Source organism: Mytilus edulis, chromosome 2 (genome assembly GCF_963676685.1).
Source record: "Mytilus edulis chromosome 2, xbMytEdul2.2, whole genome shotgun sequence".
Taxonomy (NCBI): domain Eukaryota; kingdom Metazoa; phylum Mollusca; class Bivalvia; order Mytilida; family Mytilidae; genus Mytilus; species Mytilus edulis.
Window position 1 is genome coordinate 85,866,145 of NC_092345.1, and position 15,517 is coordinate 85,881,661.

Genomic DNA, 15,517 nt, shown 5'->3' on the forward strand with positions numbered 1-15,517 from the left:
AGTCACAGATATTGTAGATACCAAGATGACAAGGAGCTATACTCCGCAATATAATATTCATTAAGGCAATATGGTTCATCAATCCAAATTTCGTAATGGCGAAAATGCTATTTCTTAAATAAGGGCTTTATGTCTGATAACCGACATTGTTTAAACGTTAGATACTACAATTTATGCCATATTACGTATTTATGACGTTAAGTAACCCACAGTTTATCAATCGTCATCTGATGTCACCATTGCCTGAGGCAGGTACAACCTTAGTCTCGAGATGCTTATAAGTAAAATTTGAAACAGACTATTCAAGAAATACCCAATTATCGTATACACATGTCTGTCCAAAGTCAGTGAATGTATAAGTCATATTGTTATTATTTGTTGTAATTTTCAGAATTTGGTTATGTCGACGTTATGCTTTCAAACACGCTTCAATTTTAAAAATTTCAACAATTATTTCCGATCGCAGGAAAACATTTTGACCAGATTAAGTCTTTTGGCATGTTAACCCAATATTCAAGCGAAAATTGAGAATAGAAACAATTGAGAGTAGAAACGGGGAATGTGTCGAAGGGATAACTATCCGACTAAAGAACAAACAAAACAGATAACACCATTTAAAGGTCATAACATAGCGAGAAAATCCCGCATCCGGAGACGGACTTCAACTGGCAATATTAACAAAAATGTGTACTAGTTCAGAGAAAATGGATATCACAATATACTCCGAAGCATACAATTGAACCAAAATTAAAATAAATAAATATATGAGCCTTCTTGTCTGATTTGTTGTTTTGGAGGATTAAAAAAACAAGAGCATATTCACATGTGGAAATAAAAGAAAAAAAACGAAACACGCAAAACATTTTTAAGTACAAACGTGCTATAAAGGTTATCAATACTAAGAGGTTGGTAATACTATAAAGACAAAGCAAGCCTTCATACTGTTAAGTACAAACGTGATATAAAGGTTATCAATACAAAGAGGTTGGTAATACTATAAAGACAAAGCAAGCCTTCATACTGTCTCACACCACATTCCATTATAACCAGGTAAGACCTAATCATAAGTATTGTCAATGTATTATGTTACACTTAGTTGATTTATTAGCCTATTTTTGTTGAGCTGAAATATACTTGACTTATGAATGCATTTTCCATTGGAAAAAATGTATTTCAACATTTATAGCATTTATTAAAACTATAAGAAAAAAAGAAGTCTTTTGATACCATTTTTCAGTACCAACAAATGAACAAAACAACATTTTATGCTTCTCAAATTTTACATACTTTTCACAGTACTTATGTAAATACACCTAGAGTATCTAAAACTATCCCATGCATGTATTACTACTTTGGAAATTATTTGTAATTTTTGTAACTTATATCTTCTTATACAAAATGTTATAGCACATCATTTTTTATTCACTCATTTGGAAAAGAAACGGAAAGAATTAAGGGATGAATTATGCCACTATGTTGAAAGGAAAAATATTATCATTCCTCCATTCTTTGTTTATCTTATAAATGTCGTCTCACGTCTTCAATTAGTTCAAAATATGTTTTCATCATTTGAATAAAAGATCGTCATAAATTTTTGTATCTATGTACGATCTTTTCAATTTCTGTGCACTTTATGAATATTCTTTAATAAGGTCCGACTATGGAGGACTATAGTTCTTAATGATATTCCATCTTGCATTCTAGTCTATTTTGTTATTTATCGTTTTGCTTTTTTATTTTGGTCAAGCATTTATAGATATCGCAGAATAGAGGTAGGTTCTAGTGATTTTTTTATTCCCATCGAAACATTTCAAATCAATTTAATACAAAATTGTATAGCCTGTGTTCCAATAACTTGCTATAACAAAAGGGATGTGATAACTTTATATATTTATTCTGTTTATCGTCACTAGAACACACCCGCGAAATCTCGGGGAAATAGAGTGTATTTAAACTGTAAAATTTATTATAACTGGAGAATTTCCAGGAGAGGTATCAAAAGTCAAAGGTACTTGGGGACTGGGCACATTTTTTTTGCCCTCCCCCTTTTATTCAAATACCTATTTTTATTCTTTCTGTTTTTCTGTATACTATGAACATACATATAAATATACTATAATTACTATATAAAACGGTCACTGATATATTAAAAGTCACCCCAGTAAACTATTGGAAATTTTTAGTAAATTATAGCAAATTTATACACTTTATTCATAGTATATATGTATGAAGCATGTGTAGTATACAGAAATATTTCAGTGACCGCTGTGGATAGAAAACTATTGGAAATAGATAATATATATGAATAGCAAATACACTTTATCTATAGTATATGTATGATCATAGTATACAGAAAAACGCAAAAAATAATTGTTATGTCCCAAGTACTTATGCAAATTATGTTTAATTTCAAAACAGGCCTAAAGGGCAACGGAAGTCTTATATTTCTCAAAAAGTCATTTTTTTGTTTTGTATTTATTTCAATATGAGCATAGTTTACGTTTAGTATGTTATGAACATACATTACTTTAAACAAAGTGTGTTTGCTTTTTACTATCAATTCTCAGTTACCAATCAATCCACGGCGGTCATTGATATATCATATAGACCCTCTCTATTTAATATACTTAGTGACCCGATGAATTTTTGTAAAAGATTTTATGACGGAAAAATTTCAGAAAAGGAATCAAAAGTTATAGGTACTTTGGGACATGACAATTGTTTTTCTAGCCCGGCTCCTAATGTTTCCCCTCCAAAACTCCTATATATTTTTTTTCTATTGATTTTAATAATGTTAGCATGTATCTGTATATTATGAACATACATTACTATAAATAAAGTGCCACGGTATTTGCATTTTACTATCAACTCTCAATTTATTAATCGATTCACGGCGGTCATTAACATATTATATAGACCCTCTCTATATAATAAACTTAGTGACCGCCGTGGATAGTAAACTTGAAAATGATAGCAGATAGCAAATACACGTTATTCATTGTCTTTGGCACAAACCAGATGTCTAGTCTGACTTAAAATTTCGTCTAATGACGGAAAAATATCCGAACGCAGTTTTTTTCGTTTTTCTCCCAAAATAACCCAAACTGAATAATCATAAGAATGGATGACAAATGCGACAATACATGGTACCTATAGGACACAGAGGTATGATGATTAATTTATTGTGGAAGGAAGAGAAGCGACACACAAAATGAGGTCTTCTCGTTTAATAGTATAGATTACTATTTGCCAAAACATTCTCTCGTGAACATTTAACCTTTAGGGTCATTACAGGGAGTATGCCTCCTTTGACAACTTTCAATATAGTTCCAATATAGGACCAACATTTCTGGATTATACACTGTATTTGGTTTGATTCTAATGTTTAATTACTATTGTTATATTCTTTCAGTTAAAACCTTGAAAATGAAACTTGCTTTTGCTCTATTGCTGTTGTTACCAGTAGTGTTTTCTACACCACAGAAAAGACTTGTTTTTGGTAAGTGGTCACATGGCAGTAGTTTCTTTAAGAAACTCAGGTTTCAACTTCTTTAGGTAGAGCTGACCTTAGAAATAAATGGCTCTATTGTATGTCCTGTTGCTCATAAAGGTTTTCAACTGTTTCAGTTTTATGCACATCTTCGATCGTTCCTGACGGATGTTAATCCAGAAAAGCGCCTCTGATGAGTGAACTTTATGAAAAAAAGAATAAATTTAACTTATCGAAGTGGGTAACTCAGTAATTACTTTTTTTGTGTACTTTTGTATGACAAAACGGGTAATAACTTTGATGTTTTGGTAGTATTAAGCCTTGACAATTGAGTGAGTGACAGTATTTTACCAGTGGATTATAGTTTTGAAGCTATTGTATAAGTTTATTTCAAAGATTTTGAAAGGTATATTGTAGTATTAAGTTTGTTATTTATCTGATCTGACTATTGTTTTCATATGCTGGATTGGAATGTTATTCAAAGTATAGCATTATTCCGTTAGGGTGCTGAAGTGAAATATCATTTAACTGCAATATGTTTTAAATATCGATACTTATTGTGCACAACGAGATATAATTAGTATAACATCTAACTTAACAAGAAGTTGAAAACTGTATGGAATGAAGTATTATTTTTGATTTACATGTTCATTTTGACAATATGTTTTATTGCAATCATAACTGATCGTTCTAACAGTTTTTATAGTGGACATTTTTGAAATATTTGAAATTTTTCCTTTCACACTTTTTTTTTTTATTAAAACTGTATATCATGTAATGATAAATTTAGTTATATATTAATGAAATTGTAAAGGTTATGAACTTAGCATATTTTTTGATTCATTCAAACTTGACTGTCCCTTTGGTATCTTTCCCTCTTTTATCGTAGATATTAATAAAATCAAAATTTAAAAATCGTCGAATAAGCAATGGTTGTTTTCTATTTGTTGTAAAAAGACATTCCCGAGTTTTGAATGTTCTGTTGGTATTTTTGAATATCAGGCAAAACATATTAATAACAATCAAAAGACTCGCAAAGTCTAATGAATAATTAAACTTTCAAATTTAAATCAAGGGCTCTACCCTTAATGTAGAAATTCTTGGAAAAAAGACATCTGCTGTCCTTATGAAGGTTTACTGTTACAGTAGATAAATACCATCACATATAATATTGATAGGATCTTCGGTACATCTTAATGAGGTATGGGTGTCTTTCGCCATCTTGGATTGTCAAAAACAGAGAATCTAAGGTCAAGATTTTCAATCAAATTAGCAAAATGTGATATAGAAATGCAAACAACAGATGTGATTTGCATGTAGAATAAAATTGAGAATGGAAATTGGGAATGTGCCAAAGAGACAACAACCCGACCATAGGAAAAAAAAACAACAGCAGAAGGTCACCAACAGGTCTTCAATGTAGCGAGAAATAAGAACATATTTATAAGATTATTACTGCTAAATATTAATATTTTTACAAGTGTAGATTTTTTTTATTTGATTTTTAATGTTTTTAAATTGATATTTTAAGAGGAGGTAACTCTCCAATTGTGCATTTTCTGAAGGAATCTACATGGAATTTTGCTATTTTGTATTTTAGCCGGAAAAAACGCACGGTGACCTTATCTTTTCTTTTGATATTTATAAATCATTTTCTGAAAGCTATCTTCTCGTATTTTATTTTACAATTCTACCATTTAGTTTAGCTTCTAAACACATAATAATGTTTTTTCCTGTATAATACATACAAATCTGTAATTTTGTCACAACCTGTAGCTTGAGAAAATGCACGGTGACCTATCATTTTTATTATATTTTTGAACATATTTCAATATATACTACGTTATGGGAAAATATGAACAAATTTTATCATTTTCAATTTAGACTCCCATACCACCTTAAGAAGTTTATACATAATGTGTATGACCAAAACGAAAAGCCCGACAGAAAGAGTAAATAACCGTGAAACAGCAACCCAACGTCTCAAAAACAAATATGATATCTAGAAGTCAACAAGGAATGACATATGCCTATGTAATTTGGCAAGCTCTAAATAGTGGCAAGTCTACTAAATGATTTCTAATAAAGAATAATTGTCGGTTTACTAATTGATAAAACCATATACATTGTTCATATTATTATAATCAGGTAAGACAGTTGTGATAGAATTTTTTTCTTTTTTAGATACGTTATTTCAAGATGAACTGAAAGAACTGAACGAACTGAAAACATTATTAGTAGGTACACTAGGTACCGATGCAACTGAACAGGCATGTGAAACTGAATGCCACACACTCATCCAAGCAGATCATCTCCTTCAATTCGGATGTCCATTGATTTGTAAAAGGTAAACATATATTGGTTTTATTTTTTTTTAACATTTAAGAGGATTTTTATATTATCATTGCAAGTATGTATTTATGTTATATATTTCTCGACACCTCAAGTTTGTAATACAACTGAGTGTAGCGTTTTTGTGAAAAATAAACTAAATTTTGGTGTACACTTATACATTTCTCTGTCTTTGTCGTTTGGTATCAAAAATTTGTTAAACTATTCCAAACATTCTGTTCATCGAATGTAGTTATAAGACACAATTTAAAGTATCAAATCTAATAAACGGCACGAGAAACTGTTGAAACATCAGTTAACCTTCTTGACCAATAGTTTGAATAGAAATACAATCATTTCAATAACAAAATTTGAAACCCTGACAGAACAATCAAAAAATTTTAACATGTAAATCTGAAACGTTGACAACATGACCATACAATATGTCGGAGAACAAAATACTAGTGCGTATAAGTAACACTTAACAACACATTGTTCGAATATAGCCTGATTTGGTACAGATTGACCCCTTTCCTTAATATTGAACAATAAGACAGCATACAGTTTTGAAAACAACAATCACAATGTGTCTGCTACTCTTGGACGTTATCTAAGGTTCCCATAGCTGTTGGTGAATATACTGTCGCTTAAGAATACAAAAGAATCTGGAAACAACATTCATTTTCCTTTTTCCTAAAATTTAATATGAGCGTTACTTAAGATCAACAGTGCATATTATAATCCAGATATATTATATGTATACATATTTATTTATCTATATTGTTTATTCAAATTATCTTTTATTTTATATCAACAGTTTCCAGAGTCTGCCTCACCGATTTGGACATGCAACAGTTGCCCCAATTACTGTTTAGATACAGAAAAAAATAAATCTACAAGATTTACAGTATCTTGTTTTTTGTGAATTATTTAACATTAGTTCATCCATTGTTTTGTGGACTACGTGTTGTTCAATCTTTTGTCATACCACATCTGTCTATATGCATGCCCATGTATACTTAGTGGTTAAGCAAAAACAAAAAATCCACAAGATTAAGTGCACCGTGTTTTTTTTATAAGTATTAAATGCTTATATTAAATGAAGATGTTCTTTCGATTATGTAATTATAATAAGAAAGACAATAGCAAAAGGATTAACAAAAGTTTAAATCACACGTAACTTCAAGTCCTTAAGTAAGAAATGTGATACGAACAACAAGCATAACATTTTTTTGACAATATACAGCAACAAATAATTTGCTCAATTTCATTTGATGAAAACTGATCACTGACGGGCAAACTAATGGTCAGTGTAAAACAATTTCTAGCTACTAACCAGATACATGATAGATTAAAGAGTAAAATTTGAATGAATAACTGTCAAAACTGGCCGTTTTGTTAACTCACCATAAAATGCTTACTTGCCATGATAATACTATGCAGTAGATTTTTCTTTAATCTTTTTTTGACATATAACAGTGTTATAACACAATTGCTTGCATACTTTCAGATATTTTAGATTTCAATGACAACCATCAATATTGCTCTATTTCCAAATGTAATCGTAAAAATTGTAAAACCTGTGATATACTAGTAACTGATACCCACTTTCAAAGTAATTTAACAACCAAAAATTACAATACACATAGTCATGAGGATTTGAATTGCACTGCTTCCAATATTGTATACGGTATTGAATGTACTCTTTGTGGATTGATCTACGTCGGGGAAACTCGACAAAGACTCAATTTTAGGATGAATGATCATCGGTCTAATGTAAATGATCCTAATAACAACAAATTTCTCTATAAACATTTCAATCAGCCTGACCATTCTATTGTTTCAATGAAAGTCCGGATTATAGAGAAAATATATCATCCAACAAATGACCCGATATTGAGTACACCATATCGTTTACAAAGAGAAGACTTTTGGATAAGAGAGTTGGTAACAGCCATTCCCTATGGATGCAATGACAAAATTGATGGTGTAGGTATTTTGTCTAGTCCCAGGTGTAGTACCGTCAATACATTACAATTATTTAATACTTCTGCTCGACGAAATAGAAGTCATGGTCACAGAAAATATATACCACCTGCTGTACACACCATGACAATTGATAGTCTATTAACGTCTGTTCACAAACCTTTAGGAATTCATCACATTAGAACTAAATTATACTCCATTCCATTGTCAAAACTTTCTTTACTATTTCAAGATGCCAAAAATACTTCCGTTACTGATTCTCGTTCTGTTTTGTATGGATTAGTTGCAATTATCATGGACATTGCTTACCATAGACTATTCAAACCCGTATCCACTACATCCAACAGTGAGGAAAAACGTATTTTTTTTAAGGTAGAATTCGCCAATAAAGGTTTAGATGCTGTACATATTAGCAATATTTTCCATAAAAAAAATCTGTACAAAAAACTATACCTGATTACTTCAAAAATAAAGCTACACCTGTTATTTCTTATACTTATACCAAGTCTATTGCATCCAAGATTTTCAACCACAAGAGAGTTTTAGAGGCTTTTAACCTCAAAGATACAAAATCCAAGCCTCCGGATTGCTCATGTACATCGTCACAATACAATTACAGTCCAGCTGGTCATACCATTACTGGTGACCTTGGCATCGTTACCAATCAAATAAGAGAGTTTCCCAGCCCATCAACTGGATCAGCTAAATTATCTATAGTAAAGGATCCTACAAATTAATGTAAGATACAGTCAGTGACAACCCTACAACAGATGTATCCAACTGACTCAGACGTACTTATGAATATAATTATTTTCTGTGACTGTATCTTACATTAATTTGTAGGATCCTTTACTATAGATAATTTAGCTGATCTGTAACAATAACATCTTCATGCCTTATATATCATGTACTGTAGTACGCCGCTAGATTAAAACTGACGTGGAAAGGTAACACATGCCCACCAAAAGCTCTTTTTTTGAGAGCCCAGGTGGTCGTGTGGTCTAGCGGGACGGCTGCAGTGCAGGCGATTTGGTGTCACGATATCACAGTAGCATGGGTTCGAATCCCGGCGAGGGAAGAACCAAAAATTTGCTAAAGCAAATTTACAGATCTGACATTGTTGGGTTGATGTTTAGACGAGTTGTATATACATTATGTACACAGCCATGTATCACCATCATTGATGGCGATCCGATGGATACATCTGTTGTAGGGTTGTCACTGACTCAGACGTACTTATGAATATAATTATTTTCTGTGACTGTATCTTACATTAATTTGTAGGATCCTTTACTATAGATAATTTAGCTGATCTGTAACAATAACATCTTCATGCCTTATATATCATGTACTGTAGTACGCCGCTAGATTAAAACTGACGTGGAAAGGTAACACATGCCCACCGAAAGCTCTTTTTTTGAGAGCCCAGGTGGTCGTGTGGTCTAGCGGGACGGCTGCAGTGCAGGCGATTTGGTGTCACGATATCACAGTAGCATGGGTTCGAATCCCGGCGAGGGAAGAACCAAAAATTTACAGATCTAACATTGTTGGGTTGATGTTTAGACGAGTTGTATATATATATATATATATATATATATATATATATATATATATATATATATATAAATTGGTTATTGCTGCAACCTTTACAGAGACTCACCCAAATGATATAATTATATTGAAGCCTACCCAAGGTCCCTTACAATATGGCGTATTGAATTTTGCCGTATATTCCTTATGCGAAGAAATTTTTTTTTCTAAATGACATATTTTCGATAACTCGTTTTTCTTGCCGAATAAATGTACAAATAATAATGTTAAGACAACTCCTACCTTTTGCAAACTAATAAGCATCTAAATTGTTGAAAATGGTCTTGTTTAATGTGTGACATTCAGCTTTGCATCGAAAACAGTAATATTTCATCAAGTATTTTGAGATTGTTTTATTTGTTTTTCAATACGGAAGACATTTTATTTATTCTCGGATTCATAGTCCGATTGTTATTGTTTATAGATATAGGAAGATGTGGTGTGAGTGCCAATGAGACAACTCTCCATCCAAATATCAATATTAGAAAAAAAATTCAATCGCATTCTGAATGGGCTTGGGCTAAAAAAGAGGGACGAAAGATACAAAAAGGACAGTCAAACTCATAAATGTAAAACTAACTGACAACGTCATGGCTCAAAATGAAAAAGACAAACAAACAACAGCAAACATGACACAACATAGAAAACCAAAGAATAAACCCCACGAACCCCACCAAAAAACTAGGGGTAATCTCAGGTGCTCCGGAAGGGTTAGCAGATCCTGCTCCACATGTGTCACCCGTCGTGTTGTTTATGTGATAAGCTGTGCTGAACAAATAAATTTAAAAAATGAAAACAATCTTAATAAATTCATGCGTCCGAAGGTACCATCAACAGGACTGCTCAAAGACATAAACGTGTGTATTTGAAAGCCAAGGATTAATAAGAACCGACACAGTTAGTAGCCTTTCAAACCATTCATTACTGTTTTTGGATATGCTAGCAAATCAATAAGAAAACTTCATTGGCATGTATTTAATAGTGCAGAAGGTTCAAATGATGGATATTGTTGCGTTAGTTGTCGACTTGAACTGCGACAAAAACTAAAGTCACAGATATTGTAGATACCAAGATGCCAAGGAGCTATACTCCGCAATATAATATTCATTAAGACCATATGGTTCATCAATCCAAATTTCGTTATTGCGAAAATGCTATTTCTTAAATGAGGGCTTTGGGTCTGATAACCGACATTGTTTAAACGTTAGATACTACAATTTATGCCATATTACGTATTTATGACGTTAAGCAACCCACAGTTTATCAATCGTCATCTGATGTCACCCTTGCCTGAGGCAGGTAAAACCTTAGTTTCGAAATGCTTATAAGTAAAATTTGAAACAGACTATTCAAGAAATACCCAATTATCGTATACACATGTCTGTCCAAAGTCAGTGAATGTATAAGTCATATTGTTATTATTTGTTGTAATTTTCAGAATTTGGTTATGTCGACGTTATGCTTTCAAACACGCTTTAATTTTAAAAATTTCAACAATTATTTCCGATCGCAGGAAAACATTTAGGCCAGATTAATTCTTTCGGCATGTTAACCCAATATTCAAGCTAAAATTGAGGATAGAAACAATTGAGAGTAGAAACGGGGAATGTGTCGAAGGGATAACTATCCGACTAAAGAACAAACAAAAAAGATAACACCATTTAAAGGTCATAACATAGCGAGAAAATCCCGCATCCGGAGACGGACTTCAGCTGGCAATCTTAACAAAAATGTGTACTAGTTCAGAGAAAATGGATATCACAATATACTCCGAAGCATACAAATGAACCAAAATTAAAATAAATAAATATATGAGCCTTCTTGTCTGATTTGTTGTTTTGGAGGATTAAAAAAACAAGAGCATATTCACATGTGGAAAGAAAAGAAAAAAAACCAAACACGCAAAACATTTTTAAGTACAAACGTGCTATAAAGGTTATCAATACTAAGAGGTTGGTTATACTATAAAGACAAAGCAAGCCTTCATACTGTTAAGTACAAACGTGATATAAAGGTTATCAATACTAAGAGGTTGGTAATACTATAAAGACAAAGCAAGCCTTCATACTGTCTCACACCACATTCCATTATAAGCAGGTAAGACCTAATCATAAGTATTGTCAATGTATTATGTTACACTTAGTTGATTTATTAGCCTATTTTTGTTGAGCTGAAATATGCTTGACTTATGAATGCATTTTCCATTGGAAAAAATGTATTTCAACATTTATAGCATTTATTAAAACTAAAAAAAAAAATCTTTTGATACCATTTTCAGTACCAACAAATGAAAAAAACAACATTTTATGCTTCTCAAATTTTACATACTTTCACAGTACTTATGTAAATACACCTAGAGTATCTAAAACTATCCCATGCATGTATTACTACTTTGGAAATTATTTGTAATTTTTGTAACTTATATCTTCTTATACAAAATGTTATAGCACATCATTTTTTATTCACTCATTCGGAAAAGAAACGGAAAGAATCAAGGGATGAATTATGCCACTATGTTGAAAGGAAAAATATTATCATTCCTCCATTCTTTGTTTATCTTATAAATGTCGTCTCACGTCTTCAATTAGTTCAAAATATGTTTTCATCATTTGAATAAAAGATCGTCATAAATTTTTGTATCTATGTACGATCTTTTCAATTTCTTTGCACTTTATGATTATTCTTTAATAAGGTCCGACTATGGAGGACTATAATTCTTAATGATATTCCATCTTGCATTCTAGTCTATTTTGTTATGTATCGTTTTGCTTTTTTATTTTGGTCAAGCATTTATAGATATCGCAGAATAGAGGTAGGTTCTAGTGATTTTTTATTCCCATCGAAACATTTCTACGGAGGCGTATTAGCGCCACACATTTTTTTATTTTTATTTTTCTTCCTATGTTTGCGTGAAACGCAAACCTTTGCGCTATAAAGCAAACCTTTGCGATATAACGCAAACCTTTGCGTTATAACGCAAACATTTGTTTTATCTTCTTATTTAAGATTCAAAGGAAACAGTAGTTATTAATAGAGGAGGCTGTATAGATTAAAATTTATCACCTTTGTAGTCATTTCAAAGTAAAATGCTTGAATAATTATATCATATCATTGACTAATATAATAATGAGCAGAATAATATAAGAAGATGTGGTATGAGTGCCAATAAGAAAACTCTCCATCTAAGTCACTATTCGTAAAAGTAAACCATCATAGGCCAAAGTACGGTCTTCAACACGGAGCATTGGCTCACACTGAACAACAAACTATAAAGGCCCCTAAAAACGATATCCATGTTACTACTAGTATATATATTACAATGAAAATTGAGTAAATTGAGGTTATACCTAAGAAAAAAAAATCAACCCTGCTAATATAGCTATAACCGAATATAAATATAATTCCAAAGTAAGCTCTCGTTTGAGAACTGTGTAAAGTAGGCTAGATTCAAACAAGCTACCCTTTGGCAATAAATGTATAGAATGAAGATATTTTATTAATAAAATTATGTTCTCTTTATTCAAATTGCTACCCAAGCATCTTAAAAATACTTCATTATATTGAAATAAAAATTCAATGACTTTCTATCAAAGAATCTTGATCATATTCTAAGAAAAAAATGTTTCCTTATTAATAATTCATTTTAAAGCAGAACGATTATTTTGTCTATTTGACTTGAAGGTTTCACAATTGTATAACATTATTTTAGATCTTTCAATTTAAATATGACTATATACTAAACTATATCTATTTTCTTGTTAAATTATATACTTTTCTGATGCACAAATCAGTCTTAATTTATGTATAATTGCACTTCAAGTATTCCATTATTCCTATGCATATTTATTGTAATGATTTGGCCTTGTATGTATGTTTCTTTTTTCATCTACTAGTAAATCACATCCGAAATGAATGACAGACGGACATATATACAAAACTTAATGAATGATTGAAATCAAGATATTTGCGTTATAACGCAAAGGTTTGCGTTATATCGCAAAGGTTTGCGTTATATCGCAAAGGTTTGCGTTATAACGCAATAGGTTTGCGTTATTTCGCAAAGGTTTGCGTTATATCGCAAAGGTTTGCGTTATATCGCAAACATAGGAAGAAAAATAAAAATAAAAAAATGTGTGGCGCTAATACGCTTCCGTAGTATACTATGAACATACATATAAATATACTATTATTACTATATAAAACGGTCACTGATAAAAGTCACCCCAGTAAACTATTGGAATGTTCAGTAAATTATAGCAAATTTATACACTTTATTCATAGTATATATGTATGTAGCATGTGTAGTATACAGAAATATTTCAGTGACCGCTGTGGATAGAAAACTATTGGGAATTGATAATATATATAAACAGCAAATACACTTTATCTATAGTATATGTATGATCATAGTATACAGAAAAACGCAAAAAATAATTGTTCTGTCCCAAGTACTTATGCAAATTATGTTTAATTTCAAAACAGGCCTAAAGGGCAGCGGAAGTCTTATATTTCTCAAAAAGTAATTTTTTTGTTTGTTTTCTATTTATTTCAATATGAGCATAGTTTACGTTTAGTATGTTATGAACATACATTACTTTAAATAAAGTGTGTTTGCTTTTTACTATCAATTCTCAGTTACCTAATCAATCCATGGCGGTCATTGATATATTATATAGACCCTCTCTATTTGATATACTTAGTGACCCGATGAATTTTTGTAAAAGATTTTATGACGGAAGAATTTCAGAAAAGGTATCAAAAGTTATAGGTACTTTGGGACATGACAATTGTTTTTCTAGCCCGGCTCCTATTTTTTTCCCTCCAAAACTCCTATATTTTTTTTCTATTGATTTTAATAATGTTAGCATTTATCTGTATATTATGAACATACATTACTATAAATAAAGTGCCACGGTATTTGCATTTTACTATCAACTCTGAATTTATTAATCGATTCACGGCGGTCTTTGACATATTATATAGACCCTCTCTATATAATAAACTCAGTGACCGCCGTGGATAGTAAACTTAAAAATGATAGCAGATAGCAAATACACGTTATTCATTGTCTTTGGCGCAAACCGGATGTCTAGTCTGACTTAAAATTTCGTCTAATGACGGAAAAATATCCGAACGCAGTTTTTTTCGTTTTTCTCCCAAAATAACCCAAACTGAATAATCATAAGAATGGACGACAATACATGGTACCTATAGGACACAGAGGCATGAGGATTAATTTATTGTGGAAGGAGGAGAAGCGACACACAAAATGAGGTCTTCTCGTTTAATAGTATAGATTACTATTTGCCAAAACATTCTCTCGTGAACATTTAACCTTTAGGGTCATTACAGGGAGTATGCCATCCTTTGACTTTCAATATAGTTCCAATAGGACCAACATTTCTGGATTATACACTGTATTTGGTTTGATTCTAATGTTTAATTACTATTGTTATATTCTTTCAGTTAAAACCTTGAAAATGAAACTTGCTTTTGCTCTATTGCTGGTGTTACCAGTAGTGTTTTCTACACCACAGAAAAGACTTATTTTTGGTAAGTGGTCACATGGCAGTAGTTTCTTCTTTAAGAAACTCAGGTTTCAACTTCTTTAGGTAGAGCTGACCTTAGAAATAAATGGCTCTACGGTATGTCCTGTTGCTCATAAAGGTTTTCAACTGTTTCGGTTTTTATGCACATCTTCGATCGTTCCTGACGGATGTTAATTCAGAAAAGCGACTCTGATGAGTGAACTTTATATAAAAAAAAAATTAACTTATCGAAGTGGGTAACTCAGTAATTACTTTTTTTGTGTACTATTGTATGACAAAACGGGTAATAACTTTGTTGTTTTTGTAATATTAAGCATTGACAATTGAGTGAGAGACAGTATTTTACCAGTGGATTATAGTTTTGAAGCTATTGTATAAGTTTATTTCAAAGATTTTGAAAGGTATATTGTAGTATTAAGTTTGTTATTTATCTGATCTGACTATTATTTTCATATGCTGGATTGGAATGTTATTCAAAGTATAGCATTATTCCCTGAGTGTGCTGAAGTGAAATATCATTTAACTGCAATATGTTTTAAATATCGATACTTATTGTGCACAACGAGATATA

At 31.4% G+C, this 15,517-nt stretch overlaps 2 protein-coding genes across 4 annotated transcripts in view; both read left to right on the plus strand.

Annotated features, from left to right (window-relative positions):
- The first annotated feature begins 928 nt into the window (after positions 1–928).
- LOC139513224 (uncharacterized) lies at positions 929–6,731 on the plus strand. Its single transcript, XM_071301520.1, has 4 exons — positions 929–1,050; positions 3,413–3,499; positions 5,675–5,837; positions 6,639–6,731. The coding sequence occupies exons 2-4, from the start codon at positions 3,427–3,429 to the stop codon at positions 6,694–6,696; spliced, it is 294 nt and encodes a 97-aa protein (XP_071157621.1). The 5' UTR covers positions 929–1,050; positions 3,413–3,426; the 3' UTR covers positions 6,697–6,731.
- A 4,612-nt stretch (positions 6,732–11,343) lies between these two features.
- LOC139513225 (uncharacterized) overlaps positions 11,344–15,517 on the plus strand; it is a 28,633-nt gene continuing 24,459 nt past the window's right edge. Inside the window, exons 1-2 of one of the 3 annotated variants that reach the window (XM_071301521.1) lie at positions 11,344–11,494; positions 14,864–14,950. In XM_071301521.1, the coding sequence (XP_071157622.1) occupies positions 14,878–14,950 (73 nt within the window). In that variant the 5' untranslated portion in view covers positions 11,344–11,494; positions 14,864–14,877. Of the gene's footprint in view, positions 11,495–12,180; positions 12,210–14,863; positions 14,951–15,517 lie in introns of those variants that run through there. The other 2 variants (XM_071301522.1, XM_071301523.1) reach the window with 2 other exon arrangements.